We start from the raw sequence: 27,870 nt of genomic DNA on the forward strand, positions 1-27,870 counted from the left end.
TTCACTCAACAAACATTGTTCTTTATCCTTCAGTGAACATGGTGCTCCCCCTAGGAGACAGACGGAAGTGCACACAAAGGTGAAAGGGGTACACTCCTGCATTCAAGGAGAAGGCAGCCTTGTGAGGAAATCAGACAAACCCCTAAACTCCATGTGCTGTGTGTGCTCCACGGTAGAGGGCATGGCGGGTGTTAGGGAGGGGACTCCAGGAAGAGATGAACTAAACGAATCCAGGGGTAGATGAAGACAACCTGGTCCTTAGAGTTTCATTTCAAGGGAACATCATTTCGGCTCTGTTAAGGACCAACCTCCTGTGAGTTTGGTTCAGCCCTCCAGGTGGAGAACATGGGGAGGGAGTTGGTGCTTCTCTTCTAAACAGGTGCGCTGGCTATCATACTGGAGGGACAGGAGTGCTTGGCCACGACTCTTCATGAACTTTGAAAAGTACATGAGTGAATGTGATAGATGCTGGCTCACACTCTGTTCCATGGTATGATCAGGATTTGACACAGGCGATAACAGGAGGCACTCTAGATAACACTGTTCTTATTTACTGGAGCAAAGCACGTGCCTCCAAATACGTGTTCTCATATATTTGGGTAAGAGCAAGTGGGGGCTAAAAAGGCCTTCTTCATTACCAACGTTAGAAAAACAAGAAGGAAATCGTTTGCTCCAGGGTGCCCTCCACCCGTACTTTTGAGAGAGAAGAAGAAAAATTGCCCTCATTCTAAAGTAAAACCTTGCTTCTCCAAGTTTGGCTGAAGGACCAGCAGCATGAGCAGCACCTGAAAGCTTGTTAGGCGTGCAGAATCTCGGGCCCCAGCCCCGGCCCACTGCATCAGAAGCTGCGGTTTCACAAGCTCCCCAGGTGATCCGCATGCACGTTCAAGTTTGAGAAGCCCACTCAAGACCAGCGTGGTGACCGACCATTCGAACACCTGAGGAGCTCTTTACACGACTGCTCCCACGCCCGGGAATTCTGATTTAAATGGCCTGGCTCCCTAAGTAATTCCAAATGTGCAGAGAAGGTGGTAAAGCCCTTGGAGGCCTCCTGTTCGCCAAGAGAACCTCTGAAATAGCCGCGGCTCTGGGTGCTGACGCTGTGGATGGACCATAAGAGCTCTCTGGAGCCCAGGAGAGAAGCTAGCCCTTCCTGGTACAGATGACCACGGGACCAAGGCTGGCTGTTCCTATCCAGGTGCCCAGCCTACCCCTGCGCCCATACACACAAGGCTCTCCACTGTGCATTTCAGGATGTGGAATTCGTAGAGATTTGTCATGGTAGATCAAAACATTAAGCCTGGAATGTTCTATGCCTGCATGTTTAGCGCGTCCTCAAACAAAGTGTTTGCAATTAGGTTCAGGTCCTCTGCTGTAGAGGGTAATGGAAGAAGAAAGGCTGGCCAGAAAAGTTAGGAGCCTGAAGATGGAAAGCAAAAAGCAAACAACAAAAAGAACCAGAGAGGAGTTTCCCCAAGGCAGCAGCACCCAGCAAGCCCCTGCCGTGAGTCAGCACGGGGGAGGCCCAGCCCCTTCCAGGAGAGCCTGGTTAAGGAGCCGGCTCAGGGGCTGGGCTGGGCTGTGTATGCTGCTGCTCTTGTCCCAAGACCAAGTCCGAAGAGCCACTTTCCTTCCTCGGCCGTTTAAACTTTTTTTTTTTTTAATCCTGTGGCTGGAAAGAAGTGTCACATTTTGCTCACTCCCAAGCCTTCCCCCCAACCCCCTCTCAGAGACCCTGGGCGCGTGGAGGGGGTGCTGTGAGCCACCTCCAGCCTCGGGTGCCTGCTGGAACGAACTTCAGCTCCTCTCACTGAAACGCTATGAAGTTCCTCGGGAAGCCCAGGAGCCAGACAGCTGTCTCTCTGCCTCTTTGCTTGATCTTTTTGAAGATCCTGCAACCAGGGCACAGCCACCTCTACAGCAACCGCTACGCCGGGTAAGTGCAGCAACCCTGATGCCCTGCACGGCTTTTAGTTGGGTGAGGGGGCTGGTGGTCTCTGTGTGAACCTGAATACTTTCCTGGCCACCTAAAGTAAAATGTGTGTGAGTCCCCAGCTCGTTGGCTGAGCTCACTGAGAGAATGTGGAGGGTGCGAGTCTAGCTTCCCATACTTTGCATAGTGTGCCAGCCTCCCCTGCGGACCCATGGTGAATGGCATTCTGTCTTTGCTGTAGCTGCGGGCAGCATTTGCAGTATTTGCCTTGGTGGATGCTGGGGCGGGGGTGGGGGTACGGGAAGGGGGGGAAGGATGCTGCTGCACCATGTGAATTATGACCTGAAAACTAGAGCTTCCCCTTTAGCGCTGTGTGCGGGAGCAGTGGGTTGAAACTCACCGGCGATTCATTTAAGCACTGTGTGCTTTTTTTTTTTTTTTTAATGCTTGTTAGCTCTCAGCGTGGTCATTAGAAAGATTTCCAAATCTGCGTGATGCAAATGAGTCGACTCAAAATAAGCAGAAGAAAAGTAGCCAACTGTAAGATGAGGGGCGTTTTCCCGAAGGGAGAAACATAGAAGGGGACAACAATCCATGTTCCCCCTGTGGGTCAGCGTGCTTTGCGTGGAAAGTGCCTTTCATGAGGAGGCACGGGGCGCACAGAGCAGTGGGCGGCTATGCACGTCCTATGGTCCCGAAGGCTTGCTGGGAAGACAGGCATACAGCATGTGCTTTGCTCGAACTTGCAGGGGGTCATTCTTTGAATCTGGAAATTATGGCATTCCTGCATTTTGGAGCTGGAAAAAAAAACACACAAAACCTTAAATAGCTCCTCTAGTTCAATGCCTTTCTGCAGAGCAGGAAAACCGGTGTCTTAAATCTTTTTTTAAGCCGTCGACTATGGCTCAATCATTACCAGTTGAGGACAGCTTTCATGTAGATCTGGATTATGACTGGGGAGCACCCAGTGTCCTAAAGCAAAGCTGCCCTTTCCAGGGGTAGTGTAAAGAGCATGTGTAAGCGTGACCCCGGAAAAGAGAGCTGCTTGCCTTCTCCTGGAGAACCTGGGCTCTGCCTTTGGAGTCCCTCTGGACTGAGTGCTCCCAGGGGACATTTTCAGAACCTGCCCTCGGTTTTAGGGGGTGAGGCTGGGGTGGGGTGTTGGTTGCGATGGGGACCATGATGGTCATGCAATCCCAGATTTTTCCACCGCAGTGTTCCCAGGAAAAACAGAGGAGTGAACATCTGAGGGCTGCTTTTCGGTCTCCTAGACACACAGGGTCCAGTCATTTGTCGCCGCCCTTGGAGTTCTGGGGAAAGAGGCCCGTGTTTCATGACTGAGGGTACAGGCTGAGGTTGCAGAGGAACTGTGACTGTCCTAGCTGACTCAGGCCACATGATAAGCATATATCACAGGTGTAGGTGCGCCGTGTGACACAGGACCTCACTCCTCGGCTCGCCGTGGCCCTCTCTGTAATTATGCCAGCGTGTGGCACTCCTCCATGACTGGTTACCAGGCTCGCTTCAGCTGCGCAGGTGTGCGCACTTTCCCAGGAAATGAGGCTGATGTTGGCGCCCTTCCTTCTAGAATCCGCAGCCACTGGGACTCTCTGGTAGTTGCACTACCTTTCCTATTCTGCAATGCAAGTAATAATTGCTATTTTCTCTTTGGCTGCTATGCTACATAATAAGTTAGTCCCAATGTATAAATTACCAGGCATCTGGGAGTGGGACGAAAACGATACAACCATGAGAAAGTGAAGAAGGCAGGCTTACCTGTCCATCACAGTAGAAGCCTAGAGTTTTCTCCAAACAAGACACGTTTCAGAGCACACTCACCCTCCAAAGTGGGGGGGGGTTTACTTACCCGCTGTTGTTCTCTCATCACCAAAGAAAATGCATAAATTTGGGAGGTGTTTTTTTTTTGCTTTATTTACCCAGGAGCTGCTTTCTGCAGGCCTAGTCCTCAGTGAATCAGAACCTGATGGGATGACATAGTGGAATAGTATTTAGCAATATTTTTGTTGCGGTTCTAAACCACCTCATTTTTAATCCCTTACATAATTTGTTCCGGTGTTATTGCTAATAATTATGGAGCAGCCCTATTCCTTGCAGTCTTATGAAAAATACTTTTGTAGGTCTTGGTTGAATCTAATAATATGGGATTATCATTCACAGGCCTCTGCACATGAACGAAAAATAGAACACGGAGGGCAGACCAGCATGTCCCCGAGAGCAGCTTTCAGCTCAGTCCTCCTTCTCCACAAACTGACAGTTGTATAGTATCAATTGGATAATGGATGCTCAGTAAATTGCAAATCTAAGTGTCTCGGGGGGAAGAATTGTAGAGAAACCTCAAGGAAAATCTGACAAAAGCTAATGCCTTTTTGGGTAGCTAGATGAAATCACACATTTAGAGGGGAGATTTAAAATACATAGAAAAATCACTTCTCGGCCTTTTGGCTAAGATCCAGTGCAAAATACGTAGAAAAAGAAGTAAGCGAAATGTGGGAAATAACTTGACTTGAAATAATATGTATTGATCCTGTAGTGTCAGAGGGCTCCAATGCAGGTCAAACATTTCCTGGATAAACAAACGTCAGTCAGTGAGTGGACACAGGCACACAGCACTGTCCTCGCCTTTCTCTCGCCTCCTCGTGTGCCTGGAAGCAGACCTGGTGATTTACTATACTGAGGGCAAACACATAAGGATATTCCCAATCACGTGCAATTACGGTCGATTTTCTTTTTAGTGATGATAAAAGATAGATGTAAGACAACAAAGCAATACATTCTGCCAATGCGAACTTACAGTGGCTAGGGTTTTTTGAGAACTACTTATTTGGTACCTTTTTCATGTGAGTCAGTGTGACAATGCTTATAAGTTCTGAAGTTCAAGTGCCTGGGTTTCAGTTTCTGCTTTCCCACACTTCGTAGCTCTGTTACCTTGGGCAAGTTCCTGAACCTCTCTGAACCTCTGGGACAATGGAGATGATATTAGAACCTTCGTCATCAAGTTCTTGTGAGGATGTTGGCACTTACTAAACACTTAACAGGGTGGTAAAATAACTAATCCTTATTAATAATTTACATAAACATTTATAAAGATAATAATTTTCTCAACAACCTTATGCAGTTTTTGGTATCCCCATGGTAAATATAGGCTAAATGAGGTGCAGGCAGGGTAACCCAAGTTCAGTGCTAACTAACCCAGCTCCACCTGACTCCACAAACTAGTACTTCTCACTCTGCCACCCATTTAGGTATGGAAAACCATTGATTTTAAGGAAAACTAAATAGGCCCTGGCCAAGTAGCTCAGTTGGTTAGATCATTGTCCCAATACAACAAGGTTTTGGCTTCAATCCCTAGTCAGGGCACATAGAGGATGGCAACCAATGAATGCATAAATAAGTGGAACAACAAGTCTCTCCCCCACCTCTCTCCCCCCTCTCTCCTTCTCCCTCTCTCTCTCAAATAAAAATAGTTAACATTAAAAAAAGGAAAACTGAATGTTTAATCTTGTTTGGGAAACTGATCCTTTCCAGTTAATAAAGGAAAGGAGTAGATTGTGTAGATAAACTTGGAAGTTTAATCTTGGTCCCTTCTCTAGGGTGATGATGAGTCACTGAAGGTAAATCATTATTAGAAAAGCAGGCAGAGACCACAGGGATGGAAAAATGGAAAATGAAGGAACTTTAGATTGTCAGACACACACACACACACACACACACACACAGCAACACAGAAAGTGGCTGTGAGTGTGTGCCTTCATTCAACAAGTATTTGAACGCCTACTCTGTGCTAAAAGTGTTAACAGGGCCAATGTCCTCTGAGAGATTACAGAAAATAGCCAGCCCCACACCTAACCTTACCATACAGCATGTAAGTGCTGTATGGATGACAGGCTATCGTGGGATTAACAGGAGAGCTCCATGAACCAAGAGGGAGGTGTGGGAATCCTTCCAGGGCCTCACCTGCTGCATCTCAGCTAGAGGTGGAGAGAGCACTGACTGCCTGCCACCAGCACTGCTTCTAGGGACTTGAACCCACATGGATCTGCCCGTGAGGCTTCCCGCCACCTCCTTCCTCACCCAGCCCTGCATTCCAGAAGACCCCTTTCATGTCTCTGAGCAATTTCTTCCTCTTCTCAGGGGAGCAGCTCCAGTGACTCAGCCTTTTTCCCATGACCATAGGTGAGTGCAGGCTGATTACAGCCAACCAGCTGGTGAATTCTGATTAGTCAGTGTCCATGCTGTAGCCACATGCCTACCCCTGTCTCTCACTTGCTACCATCCCACACACCCCAGTTATTTGTCAGGTTACCTTGTTACCCATGGAAACGGGATATAAATATTCAGAAATTAGACTTAACGGAAATAAGATTTTTTAAAACTGTTTGGTCCTCAAAATCCTGTAGGCAAAGAGGCCCCAAGTTGGGATGTGACATATTGAAGAGAAGAGGACTGTGAGAGATACAGTGACAGGAGATCAGATTCAAAGTTCAGGGACATCACATGTGTTTCCACCCTACCGCTCTGGCTGGACCGCTGTCTCTCAACAGCAGCTTGTAATTCTTTTATCCTCTGATGGTGACTCCCTTTTAATACAATGAACTTTATGAAACCTGGAGCTGGTGGTATGAATCTGGGAGCTACCTTCCATGTTGATAGTTAAAGCTCTTTTCAGGTAGGATGGCCATACATTGTCATTTGCCCAACACTGTCCCAGATGTAGTAATTGGCAGTGTCCCCTTTCAGTCTGAAAAGGGTCGTGATTTGGATAGGAAATTGTGGGTTTAGGCTTATTCTTTACTGTTTTTGTTGTTTTGATGAGTTTTATTTCAAGCATTCAACCACCCCCTTATTTCATTACTAAAGATCAAATCTATCTCTGGTTCCTTCCATTCTTATGCAAAGTGACCCATTCTTTCCTCTCCCTTTTAATAGTCACTAGTTATGTTCAGGATTTCTTTATCTTAGCCTAGATTCAAGTAATTTTCTCCTTGCCCTGGCCAGTTTTTTCAGTGGTTAGAGTGTCAGGCTGTGGAGTGAAGGGTCCCAGGTTTGATTCTAGTCAAGGGCATGTACCTCCATTCCAGGGTGGGGCATGTGTAGGGGGCAACCAATTGATGACTCTCTCACATCAATGTCTCTCCCCTTCCCTTCCACTCTCTCTAAAAATCAGTGGAGCCCAGCCAGTATGGCTCAATGATTGAGTGTCGACCTATGAACCAGGAAGTCACAGTTCAATTCCCAGTCAGGGCACATACCAGGGTTTCAGGCTTGATCCCCAGTAGGGGGTGTGCAGGAGGCAGCCAATCAATGATTCTTTCTCATCATTGATGATTCTGTCTCTCTCTTCCTCTCTAAAATCAATAAAAATGTTTTTCTTTAAAAATCAATGGAAAAAATATCCTTAGGTGAGGATTAACAACAACAAAAAAGTAATTTTCTCCTAACCAATCTACTTTTCTCTAGTTCTTTCTCATACTAATGCTCTCACTAACATAAGACCTTCGTTGGGTTACTCCTGGCTCAAAGATCTACTTGGTTTCCTATTGCCAACTCCATCAAATCCAGAATCCTCTGCCTGGCTTTCAAGGCCTCTATAATCAAACCCTCTGATTCACCTGCCTCTGTTGCCCTCTTCCTTGGCCCTGAAAGCCCTGGGAGGTCAGGTCTGAGAAATAGCATCAGCAGTGCTCATCTTTAACAAGCACAGCAGACAGGCCCCATTCATACTAAGGACCTAAAGCACAAAGAAGCCATCTCGATGATGAAAATAGGTTGGAAGGTGTGAGAGACAGATTTGGGGCATTAGGGACTATGAAGGATATATTGGTGGGGAGGGGGGAGTTTCTTGGGTCACTATTGAACCTTTCCACCACAGTTCATTTATAGTAAATGGAATCATTCCCCAGTGCCTTCTGGAAGTTCCTTTTTGCTCTTGGCCCTTATTCACAGTAGAATATTTTTCGTTTTCTTTATGCACTAGCTCGAAGTGCAACCCCTAATTACTGATTGTTTATCGGTTGATTATACAAAAGCTTTCTTCCCTGTGGCGTGCTCTGAGTCGGGGCCTCCTGCTTTGCCTGTCAGATGTGCAAGCTGCAGCTCTCTCCTCCTCTGACCTGAAGTCACCGCAGACTGTGCTCCCTGGGGACCGGCATCCCCCTGCCGCTGAACGAGCGGAAGCAGGAGGGTTTCAAATGCTTCTGGGCCACTCTCTCCTTGGAGCCCAATCTGATAATGGAGCCTTTATTTTATGGCGCCAGGATACTTTCTGGGTAATACCATTAGCATAATGATTTCCACCCTTGGAAAGCAATGAAGGTTGTTAATGTTTCATAACTTCACAGCTCATATTGTATGAGCTACAAAAGCATTTCATGTTTTTGTGTCTTTGTAAGTGGAATTACTGAACAGAAAACAAAACCCTTTCAGAGATTTGTTTTAGAGTCTTCATTATGATCAATCAGTAGATAACTGGTTTGTAGGATTAGAATTTGCTTTGCCCGGTAAATGCCTTCCCAGTCTGCCTCTGGGCCCTCACTTCTCTAAGATAAAGTGGAATACAGAATAGAAAGCTTTAGGATCTCATTTTAGGAACTATAGTAAATTTCCTTGAAAAATTAATTATGTTATTAAAGGTTGAAGGAAACTTCTAATAACTGGTTCTCTTTTCTTTTTAATGACTGGTTCTTGTCAATAAAATTACCATCTTCGTTCTTTTACTCACTGTACTTTGAAAATAGACACTAAGATGTAAAAAAATGTTTTACTATGTTATTAAGAATACTGTAGGGTTATTTTGTTTTGTCTTTTATCTTTTTTTCTATAAAACAAAGAACCCTAAAATTCAATAGCTTAAACAATAAATTTATTTTTCTCTCATGTAAAAATACAGAGCAGGTATTCTGGGTAGTGCCAGAGAACGAGGTTCCCTCTGGCCTATCTCTGCCATGCTCAACACTCAACTCACAAATACCGCTCAAGAAGGAAGAATGGTCATTCTTCTTTCCTTTCAGAGCATCAAGCATCACTCCCTACTGGCCAGAATCAGTTAGATGGCCTTAGCTGCAAGGGAGACAATATAATAATGGTCTTTAGCCAGAGGGCCAGATCTGGGAAAGCATACTGAGAAATCACTAACAAACTCTCTCTCTCACTGGTCACTCGGATATTTAATGATTACCAATGCCTTCTCCCCTCCAGTTGGTTCTCCTGAAGAAATAATCCACCCAAATAAGCTTTTAGATTTTTGCACTTCAAGTTGGTGTGTGCTTTCATTCTGTAAATGGTTTCTTAGACTGTCAGAACTGGAAGAGACAAAACTAAAAATCACAGCCCAATCCCTTTATGTAGTACATGAGGAAGAAGAACTCCAAAAAAGGTAAAGGGATTTACAGAGCTGGTGATGGGGTGAAAAAAACACAGATCAGTCGAGTGCACAGCATTCTTTCTAGTTGACAAAAGTGTCTTTGGTAAGTCCAGAAATCATCTTACTCTTTCGTATTCCCTAGAGTTGTCAGGATTGAAGTAAAGTGAATTGGCAAGGCTGAGAAGTGTTTAATGAGAAAGGATTTCATTTCATTTCTATAAATATTTGTAAGGTATCTGGCCCTCTACAAGCCTGACTACTGAGATAAAAGAGCAGTCCATGTGCATAGTCGTAATGAGTAACTCAGGCAAGTAAACAACAGTTCCAACTGTGGGGTCACTGTGCCCACAGAGAATACTCTTGGTGCCGGGTGAGTGCAGGAGAGGGTCACTTAATCCAGACTGAAGGGTGGAGAGAAGGTCAAAGAAGGTTTCTTGGATGTGAGATGAATCTTAAAAGACAAACAGGGATTTGAGGTGGATTCTTAAATAGCCAAGGTATTTTACATTTTTCTTTTAAATTATTCATACCCAAAGGACATGGCCCTGATCTCAGTCATAAAAAAACAAGTAGAATTTAAATTAAGTCTTTCCAGACACAGGCAATATATTGTATGTGCAAAGAACTTCAGGTAAGAGAGCTTGGTGAAGTCTAGAAAATTGGAGCAACTGAGTATGGCTAACCTAAAGGGTATTTCTCTTGATGGGCGTAACGAGAGGGGAGGTAAGGCTTCATACCTATGTCCCATGGAGTTCTGACTTCTCCCAAGGTGACAGAGTGCTAATGGTGAATTTTAAACAGGGAATTGAGATAATAGTTAGTCTGTTTGTTTTTTAATGAAAATTTCATTTGTCACCATTGAAAAGGGAAGATTTGAGGGCTGAAGATTGAAGGCAAGAAGACTGAAGACTGGGATGTTATGGTGACTATGTTAATATGCATTAGAGCCTGGCATATTGCAGTGAGAATTGAAGGGAAAGGAGGTAACCAATTAAAGAAATATTTAGGAGGTAGGATTTCTACAATTAGGTAATCAAAGAAGAGAGAAAAGAGAAAATTGTGTAAAGTGATACTTAGAATTGAGTAACTGGACTGAGCTCTTTGCCAAGAAGTTAAGTAGTTTGAATATGTAGTTTTAGGTGCCTATAAATTGAATAGATGGGTTGGAAGCTCGAGAGAGAGAGAGAGAGAGAGAGAGAGAAAGAGAGAGAGAGAGAGAGAGAGAGAGAGAGAGAGAGAGAGAGAGATATTAATTGATTGTGAAAAAGGTTCCAGTAACTGATTTGTAAACAGAATTTCTTGAAACGTTGAGTGTAGGATGCATCACCTAGGGGCCACTCATTATGTGAAAAACATAGAGAGTCTCAAACTGAATACAGAGGAAAAGCCAGAGAGGAAGTTAGTATAAAGACCTAGAAAGAGAGTAAGATACCCAGGAATTATCAGAAAACCTGGAAAAAAAGATCCAAGAAGGAAGTAGTCAGTCACTTCAAATACTGCAAAGTAGTATCCACTGGTTTGGCCATTAAGAAATCAGTTGCAATGTTATCAGTGGTGCTTTTGTTGGTGTGGTGAGTAAAACCCAGAATATGGTAAGCTGAGGAATGACTGGGCTGTAAGGAAATTAGCAAGGAGTGTAGATCATAAGTTCAATAACTTATTCATGAATGGTGGGTATTGATACAGGTCAGTAGTGACTTGAAAAGGGGTTTTGTTATTTAGCTTCCACGTCTTAAAATATGGCCATGTTTTTCCTATACTTGGGAAGTGGTAGGAATAAGAAGAGAGGGAGAGACTGTAGACAAAGAGGAGAGAGGGATGAAGTGATGAAGTTAGGTCTCTGGAGAGACAGAAAGCTAGCTGGCCTCTCTTTTCTCTGTAAAGGAGGAGGAGAAGTCCTGGTCCCATGAAGAGATAGTGAATAGGGGACATAGTAACAGGAGAGATGATTTAATTTTAAAATGTTCCTGACGGAAATAACTTGGACCTTCAGAGGGATCACCAACCATTACTGAGGGTCCCGCTGATGGTAGAGATGAGTCTGTAATGGAATCATGAACCCAGCTCCGTGATTTTTTTTAAGGATCATGACATGTTTCCTCATGCTACATGTTACCTGAGACATGCCACCATGGACTCTCATCATTCAGTCTAGTACAATTCCACAAAAGGGTGAGGCTATACCTTTAAATAAGCACTTAGGAAGCCAAAATGCAAGTCAAGCAAGGTTGATGTCAGAAATCCCCCAAACCATTCTCTACTTTTCTCTTCTCTGTGCCTATGAGCTGTAATTCTGTGGCTTGTGTCTGGCTCCCTTACCTGGCGGTTGAATGAAGGGCAGGAAGAGAGAAAGGTAAGGGTCTTTCTTCCCTATCCCTCCCTCCTGGTTTCAGTGACAGCTCTGAAAGTAGCCACTAGCCTCCACAATAATGGCTCCTGCTGGACAAGCTGCCAAGCGCCAGCTCTCTTTGTTCTCTAGGAGGTCATTGCCTCCCTTCTTTTATCCCTTCAGACCCAGGAATCCCTCATCTCTGGGTGCTACAGCATGCCTGTTCCCTTACTTTGCCCACATCTCTGTAAATAGCTCCTTTGTTAAAGTCTCTTTAGTTGCATCATCTGAGCAAATTTCTGTTTCTCCTGGGACCCTGACTGATAGAGAAACCAAGCTGGGATTGAAAGCAGAAAGAATACATACTTAACTATGAAAATTTGTGTTAGAAAATTTCTGGAACTCAAAATGAAATGAACGAGGACAGAAATGGAACAGCAGTGGAAGAAAGAGGATAAGGGAAAGGCTGCCATAATTTGTATTTCTCTAGCATTGACTGAAATGATAAAGTACTTTGTAAATTGGAATATAATATCAGGTATTATATTCAGTAAATTATTATGTCTAATGTTAGTTGGGAAGGCTCTCATGTAGACACATCCTGTTACAAAATTGATTCCCTTTCCATTACCTTCTGTCTTCCTGGGGAATTAAGTAAAAGATCTATGAAAATGTCTAAGTGTCTTCTTAGCCAAATGAATGGCTTCCCCTCCCCCTCCTCCTGTCAGTTACCTGAGAACTGGAGGTACCATTTCCTCCTCTATCTTTCCAGTCCTCCCATCCTCCTGACCAAGTACCAGGAGTACCAGTGATGACTATCTGGCCATCATTTATTAATCCCAAGTAGGGCTAAGAATCTTCAAGTAGAAAGGGAGGCAGAGTCTGCTTTCTGAGGGCTTATGTTTTAATCCAAGGACCTAAACTGGCAAAAACAAAAAAATGATAATGTAAGTATGTTAGGTCGACACACCCTCTTCCTGCTCTTTTTCCACCTTCGTTTTCTTGATACTTTTATAGCATTTTAGTCTTAGATCGCCAACTGCTAAAAGGTGAAACTTCTACGTGATCACATATTTTATCACCATATCAGCATCTGGTTACAGAATCTGCAACCATTTGTACACGTGACCTCATTGGCTATATTTTCATTTCCCCCATCTACTTTTCAGATTGATTTGTGAATTGCCCAAATGTCTACTAGGCTCCTTTTTGTGAATGTAATGAGGATGTAAGACTTGTAATAAGATATGGTTGGGGCCCTATTATAAACAATCATATTTCCATGAAATGTATGTAATATGTGTATGATGATGTGATAGTAATGTATTTGGCATCAAAGTTGGTACACATTGGGGAAGGTTAGGGGCATTTGGGACAAGCCTGAATAGCGAACTATTTGGAGTAGTTAAAAATTTGCTGTTGAAAAATGATTGTCAGCCCCTGCCCTACAGAGCAGAAAAGAAGGACAGGTATGGGGGAGTCCAGTCTCTCTACATGGAAGCAGAGGAAAATACTTGCTAAGGAGGAGTGGAAGGTCATCTTAATATATTAACTGGTAGGAAAACCACTTTGGCATTTCCTAGAGGAGTAAATTTAGTCTACCTTCTTTTCTGTCTAAAATGTGCCTTCATCACATTCAAGTTTTATTTCCTAGAAGCTTAGTTTGTTCTTGTAGTTTGCTGTCCACAATATCACTTCTAAAAACTCTCCAATTAGTTCAAGCCCCCAGCCTGCCTAACCTGCCCTTCCAACTCCACACCTGTTACTAATAAGAGCAAAGTAGCTTTACTGATAAGATGGAGGCAGAACAGCATCTGACCTGAGTTATCTTGGTTTCCATCCTCTCTATTTCAAACTATACAGGTCCCTCATCCTGCCTTTTCTTTCCAAGACAATATCTCATTCATTCTGTTAACAGTATTTATTGAGTGCCCACCATGCGTCCAACATACAGCTGGGTGTTATGGTTGTGCACATCCTCTCTCTCCTTTCTGATTATAAGAAAGTTGAGAGAAAGGTGCTGTATCTTATTCTTATCTGTATTCTCACAGTCCTTCAATGGAAGAGAGGGAAGAAGGGAGGAAGGCAGGCTATGAAGGAAACTGATAAGTTAGGAATCCAACTGCCAACATTTGCAGGCAGTTTTGCCAGACTAGATCTTATTAATGACAAGTGCTGAGAAATAGAAACCATTTGCCCCTTATGGCTGCAGGAAGAATATGGGGACCCCTAGATCTGCCACCAGTAATTGCCTAAGTATGATACTCCCCCCTCTCATGTTATTTCCCCCTGCTCAGTGTGTTTTGGTTATCACTCACATGATTACCCAAATTCGGTCTCAGATATTTTACTTACACAGGCCCCTAAAATTGCTTTGAATAGCACCCTGCGTTGGGGAGATCTCTGAGGCTGAGCCTAAGCTGCTGTTTCCTGTCTAGAGCAGAATGGACGCCAGCTGGTCAACATGTTCATTGGCCATTGCCTTTTACCAAATATAGAGAAGTAACCCTCGCCTTTGGTCATTGTTGTTGATCCTCTAGTCTAAAGAATACATATGAACTCATTTGAGATTATAAATCGTTCCTTTATCATCAATTCTCGTTGAGTTTACCATCTTCTCTCGTCTTTGAATAATTTTTACAAACCAAAGGCCTTCCAATTGGCCTCTCAGAACGTTATTGTCCATGTTCTTCTATTTGGCTCATCCTTTTCTAACTCTTTAGATGTGTTCGTGCAGTGAGAGCACAGGTTTGCTTGCAATTCCTATACTCAGTTCCCCTAGTCAGAACGCCACATATGCTCCAGGTGCCACAGAAACAGAATGGCCCTGGAAAATGTGGGCAGTTTCCTTTAAAATAAGCTAATGGTAAAAATGTGTACAGATAGAAGTGATCAAATACAGTGCTATGTGGTTGAAGTGTCCTCAGACTTACAGCCTTTTATGATTGGAGCTCAGCCTGCTCTCCATGGCAGCAACGTGGAGAAAATCTGTAGATATCCAGACAGAAATTATGTGAAAATCAGTTGGTTCCTGTGAGAAAGGCTGAGTCTCAGAAAGCCTTGACCGAAGGAGCTTTGGACGAAGGAAGGGCACGTGAGGACCCTGAGGAAATAGCAACGGGAAGGTCCCAATGTTGGAGGCTCACTCTCCAGTTGTGACACACATGTATAGTTTCTCAAGAAAACATATGAAGCACCAAAGGACTTGCCACCAACAAGTCTTTCTTGCATGTGAAAAAGCAACTTACATGGAGATCATTTAACTAACAGATGAATAGCTCACCATGGGCCCAACTGGTGGTAGGTTAGTGCTTTCTCGGAAAAGAAATCTTAAGAAAAAGGTAAAATGGTGAAGTGGAATTACTGCCAATTCAACCCCCTCCCTCAAAATTGAGCATTCCAAACCAACCAGTGGGACGATGCAAAATTAACACGATAACCCAGTCTCATTCTGTAACAGGAAACTGCAAATACTTGAAAGAATAATATCCTGAGAATGGACATGCTGGGGAGAAGGTAAATATTTAGCAAAGGCTTTGTGCTCTTACACATACTGTATGATTTATTTACAGGTTACTAAGCACTCTGGTAAACATATTGTACCCTTGAGGATTAATTCCTCCTAAGATTCTACTGTCCATTTTGTAGCACAATGGGAAGCCACCTCTTCATTTCACCCAACCTTAAAATATCCAACTTAAAAAAATATGGCCAATCGGGGGCCCATGAGAATAGTGCATCCTGAGTGGCAAGACCTGTAATTTTCTTTACCTGCTGTCCTCAGCAAGGATACACTGTCACCTTGCTTTCACAGGTCAAGTGGCAAGTCACATCTCCCACACTTTTTGGAACACCTTATATTCTTTACCTGTTTGTTATATCAGACTCCCAGCAGCTCACAGGGCTGCCCATTTTTAATAATTTGGCTGAGGCATGTAAGCCCAACTTCCTTACCATCAATAAAAGCAAATCATTGTTTTCTTTCATAGCATTTGTCTTCCAGAATATCACTTAACTTCCTCTTGAGATCTCAGAATGCTCTTAGGTAGCGCTTATCACTTTGAATTGAATTACCTGTTTCATTGTTATTCTTCCTGACTGTATATTCGTTGGGGGAAGGAACCCCATCTTATTCTTTCTGAAATCCTATCTCTACACAGACTGCAGATACCTGTAAGTTTTATTATTGCTATCCCTCCACCTACTGAAATTGAACCACTATAAATTGCCAGTATTTGACTTTTTTCATCTAAAAGTAGAGGCCCGGTGCATGAAATTCGTGCATGGGTGCAGTCCCTAGGCCTGGCCAGCGATCGAAGTGTGAGCGTCTGGCATGGAAGGGCAGGTCCCAGCTGATCTCTGGGCCCTGGGCAGCACCTGGGCCCCCGAGCCCTCACATGCCCCCCTCCTCCTGAGTCACAGCACCCAAGTCCCCACATGGAGATGCGGTGAGCGCGGCTGGACACCGCTGGTGAGGGCGCAGCATGGGCCTCTGCACCACCCAGTGGCACGGTATGGAAGCCGGGTGGGCAGCACGCTCTCTCCCGGCCGGCCTCACAGAACAGCTCCTGTGCAAACCCACAGGAAGCCCGACTGGCCCCTGTGGTCCCAGCGGCTGTGGCCTGATTCACCTGGAAAAGGCCAAGCGGGTGCAGGGCAGGCTCCTCACGAGTGCCTGGCACCTGAGTGTGGGGGCTTCCCTGGCGTGTGAGCCCTGGCATCCCAGGGGAGGATACCAGGGGGAGTGAGAGCGAGCCTGGCAGACACCCTGCATTCTCACCGCACCTCTGTCCCCATCATCCCTGCCCCCAGGTAGCCAGCGAGAGGCACAGCCCCCTGCCCAGGAGCCGTGGGAGGTTGGTCGCTGCCACCCACCCCAGTTCCCCATCCCAGCCTGGGACCTGGCCCCGATTGGGCAATCAGGGCCTGCCAGCTGCTGGTCTCCATATGCAGGGCAATCTGCGAGGCAGTCAAGCCCCTGTTTGCACTCGCCTTGGCCTGGCACCGCCCACTCATCTGCTCCACCATCCCACCATGGTCCCACTTAGGGCCAGCAGCGCCTCCACTGCCGCCTGCTGTCAGGGCAGCATTACCGACGCCCACCATGGTCTGTGCCGCCCCCTGGTGGTCAGCGCATGTCATAGCGAGAGGTTGATCTCCTGCTTGAGGGGACAATTTGCATATTAGGCTTTTATTATATAGGATAGCAAGAAATTCATATGGTTGAGCCTAACATAAGCTTTAATTAAGGACTTTTTTTTCATGCTCTGGAGATGCTAGTAAGTTTACATGCAGATTTTCCACTAAAGTAGTAAAGATCTACCAAGGTTACAGAGTGTATTGTTAGAGCTTCTCAAATCCTTAATGTGCAAACGAATCACCAGAGGATCTTGTGAACAATGCAGAATCAGTTTGCAGCCTGGAGGGCTGGGGAAGGGCCGGGGCCTCAGCATTGCTCACAGGCTCCAGGCGCTGCTGGTGATGTCTATGGCCTTGGAAAGAGTGTTCCAGCTCTCTGGGCCTGTTTTCTCATCTGTAAGATTGAACTAATACTGAATTAGTTCATATATGCAAAGTGCTTAGGACAAAACTTAACACTTAAAACTCAATAAATGCAAGTGATTCCCAGCATTAATATTTTCTATAGTTGTATTTCTAAGAAGCTTTCTTAAGAGAATTGTCTGAAATGGTGAGAAAAGGTTTAGAGTGCACAGAGAAAGGTGTTCACCTTCCATTTATTTAATCAAAACTTCACTAACTACCTACATGCTCAACAATAAGAGAAAGGTTAATTACAGTGCATGTTATGGAATCTTTGTGCCCGTTGTAAATGTTTACAAATAATTTTTAATGCTTGAGGTACAGTGTGAAGTGGGGAGAAAACAGGATACAGAGCTGTATTAAGTAAGAGCTCAAGTGTAACTCTGATTTCTTACATATGATATAGTTTACTATACCAGGGGGAAAATGCTCCAAAATAGTAAGTATTTATTATGACCAAGTGATAGCATGAGAGAGATTTTTCTTTCTCGCTATACTTTTTTTCTGTATTTACTCATTCTAAATGAGGCATAAATAACTTTTATATTTCGAGGAAAAGTAATTTGAAACATGTGTCGGTCCCCACCCGCACCCCACCCTGACCAAAAACAAATCAACTCTATAGCAAGGATTTTGTCTTTGTCTTCTGTGCTGCCTTATGCCAAAACTGCTTTAGAAGCATTGCAAATAAGAATCAAAAGTCAGTAAATTTAATAAATATAACACTCAGGGCCAAACTAATGACTACAAAGTAAAACAGCATGTTCATTTTTTATTTCTGAATAAAAATGAGATTTGGGGTGTTCCAACGAAGCATTAAATGGCCAGAGCGGCTGCCTTGCCGCGTGTCACGCAGATCCTGGGGACTCTGTAAAACGCAGGAGAGGGGCTTAAGGCTTTTCAGTTTAAAATAATACCGGAAACAACCAGCATCGTGCTGATCTGTGTATTTAACAAGATGGGTTTTCAAATAGAAACCCCTTGGTGGTCTCAATACCACAGTATGATTAAATCTGTATTTGGATTTTCATTTAAAAGTTAATACAATGGGTCAGGGAAAAGCATTTGAACTAACTGGAGGAGAATCCATTATGCTTTTACATATATTCCACTCTGACATATATTTACCCCAGCCTGAGCCAGCCCATTATATTTTGAAAAGATATTCGGGAAAAATATTTGCTTTGTAAACTGCCATAATAGTGACAATCAGAACCTAGTCAGGTTGAATGTCTTTTAAGTTGCCAAAGAAGACTTAGGGCTATTTCATCTTGTCTCTGTGGGGATGGACTGAGAGGGAACTTTGTCTGCATAAATTTTCTACCACTCTACTGCCAGGTGAAATCCTTCATCCTTACTTTTTACTAGACTGTTAGTACTTTGAACTTCTCACCTTTGGGGTAGACATCACCCATGACCTATGGATGCTTGATTCTTTCCCTAACTAGTAATTTCAACCTTAAAACTAAAAGGGAAAAAAAAACTTTAGAATGAAAACCACTTTTCAATTGCTTGCGAATTATTTTCTTTGCCTCCCTCTCGTGTATTCTAGAACCTTGATTAAAGAGAATTTTGTCTTAAAACAGAGGCTTTTGGTTAAAGAATATTGAAAAAATTTGGCTTGACAGCTGTGTAGCTGATTGCAGTTTAATTTGGGGTGACTCATTGTCATTCAGAAAAATGGGTCTCCAAAGTAGGGTGCTCCAAAAAATATTATGTGTCTAGCACTTATTTTTATCACATCCTGATTTTAATTTTTGTATGTTTATAATATACATAATATGCTGGTACATCAAATAGTATTTGTAAATGATGTAAAATAAATATATGGAGATTGGGAGTGCTCACAATATTCAATCATGGAGGTTTGAAAATGGAGGTGACAACTATCTCAAGGTTCCAGCCAGCCAGCAATAGCACATACTGGGACCTATATCTGTGTATTTATCAAATTTGTATTGAGCACTTATATGTCCACATTGTTTCAGATGTTAGGAATATAAAGGGTGAGGAATAACCCCTTATTCTTAAGAAGCCCATATTTTCATGAGGGAGATCAGCAATGCACAAATGAACAAACAGTAATAATCACAGATTCTTACAACAGGCATGATATAAATAAGCAAGATACTTTTATTTCCATTTATTCATTCAATGTTTTGTGATTACCAGCTTGTACCTAGCACTGTGCTAAGTATTGTACACAAAATAGATGTGGTACTTGCTTTCATTGTGTTTGTGCTCAAGTCAAGGTGGCAGATGTTAATTACAACTGTGATTAAAGATATAAAGAAGTCGTACAGTGTGCTACCAAGTCAGAAGGAACTGGCAGCTGAAAATTAGGGGGTGAGTCTAAGACAAGAGAGGGCTTTCTGGGAATGTGATTTAAGGCAGGGCTTTGAATGATGCACTTACTGGGAATGGTAATTATAGTGGATGAGAGCTGGTGAGAAATGTGCTCTCTCCATCTAGCGAGAAAGGAGTAATACTCAATGTTCCCACTGCTCACTGGTGATTTTGAGTTCTGTGGTTCTAAGAGAAAACCTGGCCCCGTTGCTTGTTATCACTTGGATGTGTCTCATGGATCATCTCAGCGGCTCCTCATCTGCTCCTGTGACATACAAGTGCTTTATATTCTGGTGTGTGTAAGAACAATGCAGGTGCCTTTCCTAAACTTGGCTTCTAAACTCTAGGCCTGGCTGTGGTCCTTCCCTTGTAGGGCTCACCTGAAATACTGAATTGGAGCTGGGTGGGGCCTTTTGCTGTGTGCACAGAGCCTTCTGAGTATTAGCTGTTGGCTTCAAGAGGCAGGCAGTTGGGCTGCTGGTGAGTTGGCTGAAGAATTGAAAGAGGAGGTTGGAGGGAAATGTCAAAAGGAAAATTCGGATGTGATTATTGGGTATGTGAGGCTTACCAAAGGCAATACACCACGAGGAAATCAGAGCCAAATGCCAAGGGGCTCGACAGGCAGAGAAGGATGTGAATGTGAGAAGGTCATGAGGGAGGAGATACACCTTCTATCAATACTCTGATGGAAACACGCACTTCGTCTACATGTTAAACACCAGAAGCTTCGTGGGCAGGGTGTGACAGTGAAAAGGTATCACTGGGCATGTATCCTTTGCCCATTTCTCTTTTGCTTTCTTTTTCCTTTTGCCTTTTTTGAATCAATTTTTGAGAGAACCGTATATCAGGGCAATTAATCTTTGTATTATATACAACACATGCTTTTTTAAAACCAATTATCATGTGTCTTCTGACTTGTCTGTAAGGCAAAAAACAATATAAACAATTTTAATGGTTAAAAATTCAAATTCTTAATTTCCATGGAATTTAGATGTGTCATGTTTAAAATGTCAAATAACTCTTCCACTAAAGTTCTAAAATGTAGGGTTTTGCTATTCTGGTTTTGTAGTATTTTTCTTTAGGCCTTTAATCTATATGGAATTATTTTTTTTACATGGTGTGAGGAAGAGTATAACTTAATTTTATCCGAGAGCAGCGGTTCTCAACCTGTGGGTCGCGACCCCTTTGACGGTCGAACGACCCTTTCACAGGGGTCGCCTAAGATCATCCTGCATATCAGATATTTACATTACGATTCATAACAGTAGCAACATTACAGTTATGAAGTAGCAACGAAAATAATTTTATGGTTGGGTCACAACATGAGGAACTGTATTTAAAGGGCCAAAAGGTTGAGAATCACTGTCCTAGAGGGTCATTCACAAAAGAAGACATGCAAAGAGCCAATATATATGAAAAGGTGTATTTCATACACAAGGAAATGCATTTTAAAGCAATAAAATGCCATTTGGCATCTTTCAGATCAGCAAAACTTTAAAAGATTAAAAATGCTCAGTGCTGGGGAGGGTATAGACGAAATTGGAACTCTCGTACAGTGCTGGTAGAAACATGAAATTGCTACACGTTCCTTGAAAAATAATCCAGCAGAATCTAGTATGAGTTAAGATCTTGGAACCCATGTTCAGAGCAATCCATTCATTGGAAAATACCAGGCCAAACTAAAAGCACTAGGATGTGTGTTGCAATGTTTATTGCAGCACTGTCTGTAGTAATTTTAAAAAGCAAGCTAAAAGCCTGTCGTTAAGGAAATGATTGGAGAAATCTTGACATATTATCTCTCTATACTATAGACAATTATGAAACTGTTACAAAGGATAACTTATGAGCACCTACTGACCTAGAGAAATGTGCATGACTTATTATTAAATAAAAATAGGAGGTGTGAGAGTAATGTGTATCATCTTATTTTTGAAATGTGCTAGTCTTTGCATTGTTGACATACTTCTTTGGGATGTTGTTTGTGTCGATTATTTTCCTTTTTACCTTTCTAAGATGTGGGTAAGAGACGGTGGCAATGGTATTTTGTGAGGGTAGATTCCTTTATCCCCGAAATATTAAAATGATCTGCTATGGCAACACAAGAGATTTAATTTTATGTCATTATGTACATCATAAGAACTAGATGAGGGGAGAGGAAACCCGAATTCAGTTTGGTTTACATGTCTTCAGTATATCATTGTGTCCTGATATCTTTTCTTCCAACATTTATTGGGAAAATAAAGACGAAATGCTCCAAATGCCCCTGAAATAAGGGCAGCGTAGGCAAGATGATAATCTTTCCCCTGCCATTTTCACATTTGCTCTAGTTAAAGACTAAGACTTACACGCCCATTAGTGTTGGTTTCGGCCCAATAGCGAAGGGCCATCATTTTCTCACCTGGGAAAGATTCGGTGCCTGGACGCCCATACTTGGCACATCACAGCCTGCTTTACATCACAGAACCTGCAGTCACAGAATGGTACATCCAGAAAGAACTGAGCTGACCTCAGAGCTGACTACTTATCAGCGTGACCTGCACATTTCACAAACATAATAAAAACACCCTGGACATACCCCAAATATACTAACTCAGAGTACCCAGAAATCGGGCCCAGGAGTCAATTTTTTTACATGGTTACCAAGTGATTCTGATGCATGTCATCTATAGACTAGTGTTTGTAAACCACTGATGAAATTTATCAACTAAGAAGGTCAAGCTACCCGCCAAAGGTAATAAAGGCAGTTATGGCAGCAAGCATTTGTAAATCCCATACATAAAAATAAATAAATACCTTTTAGTGTTAATCCCTCCTGCACAGTGGACAGATGTGTAAAATTCAATTATGTTTGCAAAATTTCGTTTTTTTCCCACGCACTAGGAGCTATTAATCCTTGATATGGGTTTTTGTTAAAGTAACATACGAGCTTTGCCATAAAAAGTGTCACCCGGAGGCTCTGTTGTTAATCTGCACCTGACTCTCTCAGTCAGTGTCCTGTTATTGGTTGTATTTAGCCACAAGGCATACACTGTGTCCCCAAAACTCAAAGTCATCTGGGCAACACCATCCTTTAAAAACTTTGCCAAATAAAAGCTAGTGTACAGATCGTGGTTGTATATTCCTTTCTGAGTAATAGATACGTGACATTTAAAAGTAAAAAAAACAAAAACAAATCTATTAACACAAGGCCTTCAATATCTGAAACCCTTGAAGAATATCACCACTTACAGAGAAAGAAAGACCAAATGGAAAGGGAACCTTTTAGAAACACTGAGACAAAGCAAACGGCACGCCTGGTATTTCTCGTTAGCCTTGAAGGCAGTAAAGTACCAGATGTCACACAACAAAGTCTTGAGGGGACCGTGTAACCTAATGGGCGTAGCCAGAGTACTTGGCTCTTAAAAGCTCTCGTGCTTATAAAAACAAGCAACTTGGCACCATTAACTCCATATGTGAGATTTAAGACTTTCCCCCCCAGCCGGCATTGGATTTATTTAAACATTTATAATGCTTACCTTTTGTGTTAAAAGGGGGAGTATAAGTGAATAAGATGTTTGTTCAGCCCTTAAAATGGGCTCTTTCACATAGTAGGTTGCTTAGCAAATATTTGGTGACAGTATCACCTGCTGCCTTCTAATTGTGCAGTTGCAAAAGGAAGTACCAGCTGAAGTTGCTCTCTTGAGTTGAGTAAGCTGCACAAAGTACATGTCGCTCCACTAGAGAATGAAGTGAGCCAGGAAATAGATCACCATGATGAAGAAAAGCCAGAGCAGAGTTGTAATTGAGCATGACATCCCTAATTCAAACATATCAGAGGGAGCCATTTGTTAAGTTTAAGGTACATGCTGTAGAGATATAATTCTCAAGTTGCTGAAGACCATTCCTTCCATTCTTAAGTTCTGTTTCCTGAAAGTTGGTGGCATTATCCAAACGTGGTGTTGGCTCATTTCTCTCTGACCACTTCTCCTGTGTCTCCACCACTGGCCTCCTGCCCCCCCCCCACCCCCCTCAGGTTATCACTCAGGGCTGTCTCTGCCAGCTCTGTATTCTCTGTCTCACAGATGTGAATTGTCTTCATGGCTTGAGCTAGTGCCTGTGCTCTGATGAGTCTCATGCCTTATTTCCAGTCCTGGCTTCTTACCCATAATGAAGTCACATATGTCTAGTTGGCTGCTGGACACATCCATGTGGATGCCTACTTTGCTAAAATAGTTCATCCTTTTTATTCCACATACAATCTTCTTGCCTCTTTCCCCCATTTTTGTTCAATTTAGAGAAATCCAAACACCCAAGGTCAAAACCTATGCCACTTTTCTTTCTCCCCTGGTTCAGTGGCTCATCGAGTCTTATCACTCCTGTTTTTCACAATCTCCTCCCTCGGTTTCATTGCTCTCATGCCATATTCATTATTTTATGCCTGTGTGGTCATAATAACCTCAAAACTTGCCTCTCTGCTTCCAGTTTCACCCCCTTCAATCTCTTCTGCACATCAGTACCAAATTTATCTTCCTGAAGTGCCTTTCTATTACATTACTCTGATGATCCGGAACACTTCAGCGGGCTGTGACATCTCAATAATCATATCCAAACTCATTTGTCAGGCATCCAAGGCCATCTACCAGTTAGCCTTCTATAGCTCTTTCCTTTTCCCATTTTGACTCCTTTTTTCACTTCAAAAAGTGACAGAGCTTTTGACCCTGGTCAGAGTGGTCTGCAGATTTCCACAAACATGACCATAGCGTGCCCACACTCTATTCACATCACCTGGATGCTGTCCTTCACTCTGTCCTCCTATCTGAAGTATCCGTGTCCTTCAGCCTCTAGTTTTAAGGTCCAGCCCTATCATAATCAAACAAGCCCACACCAACATCTCTCTCCTTGCCAGCTTTTTTTTTTTTTTTTTTTTTTTTTGGTCAACTTGAGTCATCTTTAATGTAAAGCCTATAATTTCAACTACTTTCTATGCCTCTCCTACTGCTTCATAAATAGCAAATGCTCAACAACAACAAAGATGTTGATTAGATTTAGAACCTGGCCCATTGTCTTAAACATGATTCTCAATTCAACTTGCCCATAACAATGAAAGAAAAAAGAACCAAAAAAAAAAATTTGGCAGCTGGGCTAAGTTTTTTTTACACCCCAGGCCCTACCCCCAACCCCAAGGTTCAAATAAGAACTGTGAATTGAATTTAGCCCTTACCTGTCTCTGTTCAAATAATCCACAACTCCTAAAACTGGGAAACCTGTATGTACTTGGGGAAAGGTATCAGCCCAGATAACGATATGGAGGAGAGTCTCTTGCCAGAGGAATTTTTCTGACTTCCTAACTTGATAAAATTTCTTAGAGGGATTTTCAAACATGCATGTACACTCCTCACCATGGGCAGTACATAACCCCTGGTCCTCCTTAGACTTGAATGGTTTCCCTCAGGTTTTGCAAATTCGGTGTTCCTCATTCTTATCCAGATTAATATTATTTTATCTGGCTGTGTTTCCTTTAGCCCAAATTAGCTTTTTTAAAAAAACAAGTAAAAACACAATTCTTAAAAACCTTGATTGTTTGGAATAGCAATATTATTTTCTTAATTGTGCCCACCAGAATTGATTAGGACTTAACATTTTTTGCTATGGGGGATTGGTATTTTTGATAATATTCTAGAAAAGGGTGTACTCAGACATTGAACCCTAGTAGGCTTTCTTGGAAGAATGCAAATGTAATTTTCTGGAAGGCAAAAGAACTTAATGAAATATATATTATATATATATATATATATATATATATATATATATATATTTATATTTATATTCATCTCCTTGTGTCTTTTCATGTTATGAGTTCAGGCCCAAAGATATTTCCTCCCCAAAGCCTATTTCTGCTAACAAAATGCCAACAAGCCTGAAACCAAGGTGTCAGCAAGGCTCCATTCCCTCTGGAGACTGCAGGGGAGAATCCTGCCCCTCCTTCTTCCAGCTTCTTTTGATAGCTGGCTGAGGCCTCCTCATTCCAGACTCTTTCTCCATAGTCACATTGTCTTCTGCACTCTTCTGTGAGTGTCAAATCTCTACCTTCTCTCTTACAAGGATCTCTCTCAAGATCCTCAACTCAATCACATCCGCAATATCCTTTTATACCATATAAAGGAATATTCACAGATTCTAGGGATTAGAATGTGGATGTCTGCATTATTCAGCCAAACACAATGGTTAACTATTAGCATGTTGTTTACTAGTATATCAAATGCATAATTACAATTTCAAATTATAAAGCAGCAAGAATATCCTTAGAAGAATATTTACCATATGGTTAACAACAGTTATCTCTTGGGAGTGGGTTGGTGGGGAATTCTCATTGCCAATATTATATGCTTTTGAAGCATTTTACTCTTTTACAAAGAGCATGTGATTGATATGTTTTTGCTTAGGGATAACACAATAAGGATTAAAGAGGGACAAGGGTACTTCCTGCAAAATCAAAACAAGCAAATGGTGCCCCAATTGGGTATCTTTATTATCCTTTATTTCACGGAGCTTATTTCCAGCTCTCCCCCTTCTTCTTCCCCATGCAGCTGCTCTCCTTTCACTCATCTGTGCAATTTGGATTGAAAACACCCTTCAGGCACTTACATCCAAACTCGGATTTGCTTGGCTTCAAAGTCCCTGCTGATCCCTCTGTTGCAGGCTATTTTTCCTAATTTCTTCCTTAAGACCAAAGAAAGGTCTCCAGAAGGAAGGGGGCAAGGGGGAGAATTGGCAGAAACAGACTATTTCTTTTTGGGCCTGTACTCTGAGATCTTTGGGTTTTGGTTTTTCCTCCCGTCAGTGGGGGCTGTAGTGCCTTGCTTCATGGGGACATATTCACTCCCCCTTTGTGTGTAATTCCCTACCATTTGTGGAAGGTTTTTTTCTCTACACTGATGACTATTATTTGATCAGTTTCTCAAATGACATCTTTGAAGCAGTTGCTGCTTTTCAGGTACTGAACAGAGCTAACTGAGGATATAATTATGAATACGGTAAAGGCCAAGGCCTCAAAAGTCATAGTGTCGAATTTTCCACTTTTCCCTCAATCTACTGCAAGGTCCAGTATCACTTGGTCAAGATGCTTCCGGTTCATTGGTGACTAGCAATTTCTTCCATCTCTCTCTTCTGTAACATCTACTTTCTTTATGGCTGTCTCAGAAAGGCTGAAGAGGCCACCTGTTGGATAGCCAAACTAAGCATTTTGAATTAGACAAGAATGTTGTTTCTATCTGATGAAGATTTCATTATGTTAAAGGACAAATTTGGAAATCCATAACTTTTCTATAAGCGTATTAAGGAATTACAGTCACTATTTTATGTCTAAATGGCCATTCCAAGAAAAGCATTTACAGTTTTGTGTGACATAGGACACTTTCCATTGTTTTGGTGAAAAACCAACTTTTTGTTTGTTTGTTTGTTTTATTGTTTTCCATCACCGTTTATCCCCTCTATGTCTTCTTTCACCTCCAACCACCCACTCCCACCACCTACAATGACCACACTGTTGTCCGTGTCCATCAGTCCTCTCTCTTTTTTTCTTTTATGCTCAATCCCTCCACTCCCCCATCACCACCTCCACACACCCCCACCACCACCTCAACCCCTCACCTCCAGAACTGTCTGGCTTCTCTCCATCTATGAGTCTGTTTCTATTTTGCTTGGTAGTTCAGTTTGTTCATTAAACTCCATATATAAGTGAAATCATATGGTGCTTGCCTTTCTCTGACTGGCTTATTTCACTTAGCATAATATTCTCCAGGTCATCCATGCTGTTGGAAAGAGTAAAATTTCCTTCCTTTTTATAGCATAGTAGTATTCTATTGTGTAAATGTACCACTGCTTTTTATCCACTCATCTACTGATGGACACTTGGGCTGCTTCAAAATATTGGTTATTGGAAATAAAACTGCAATGAACACAGGGGTACGTATACTCTTTTGAATTAGTGTTTCAAGTTTCTTTGCAGAAATTCCCAGAAGTAGAATCACTGGGTCATAAAACAGTTCCATTTTTAATTTTTTGAGGTAACTCCATTCTGCTTTCCACTGGGGCTGCACAATCTACATTCTCACCAACAGTGCACAAATGTTCTCTTTTCTCCACATCCTCATCAACACTTGTTTGTTGATTTATTGATGATAGCCATTCTGACAGGTGTGAGGTGATATGTTATTGTGGCTTTCATTTGCATTTATCTGATGATGAGTGACATTAAGCATTTTTTCATGTGTCTATTGGCCATCTGTATGTCCTCTTTGGAGAAGTTAACCAACTGTTTTAACATGTATAGCTAATCAGGCATTTAATTAAATCCACTTG

At 42.5% G+C, this 27,870-nt stretch overlaps 1 protein-coding gene across 1 annotated transcript in view; it reads left to right on the plus strand.

Moving 5' to 3' along the window:
* Positions 1-1,622: 1,622 nt before the first annotated feature.
* CPA6 (carboxypeptidase A6) overlaps positions 1,623-27,870 on the plus strand; it is a 194,816-nt gene continuing 168,568 nt past the window's right edge. Inside the window, exon 1 of the mRNA XM_059672668.1 lies at positions 1,623-1,936. Coding sequence (XP_059528651.1) covers positions 1,821-1,936 — 116 coding nt within the window. The 5' untranslated portion in view covers positions 1,623-1,820. The remainder of the gene's footprint in view (positions 1,937-27,870) is intronic.

Source organism: Myotis daubentonii, chromosome 17, assembly GCF_963259705.1.
Source record: "Myotis daubentonii chromosome 17, mMyoDau2.1, whole genome shotgun sequence".
NCBI classification, from domain to species: Eukaryota; Metazoa; Chordata; class Mammalia; order Chiroptera; family Vespertilionidae; genus Myotis; species Myotis daubentonii.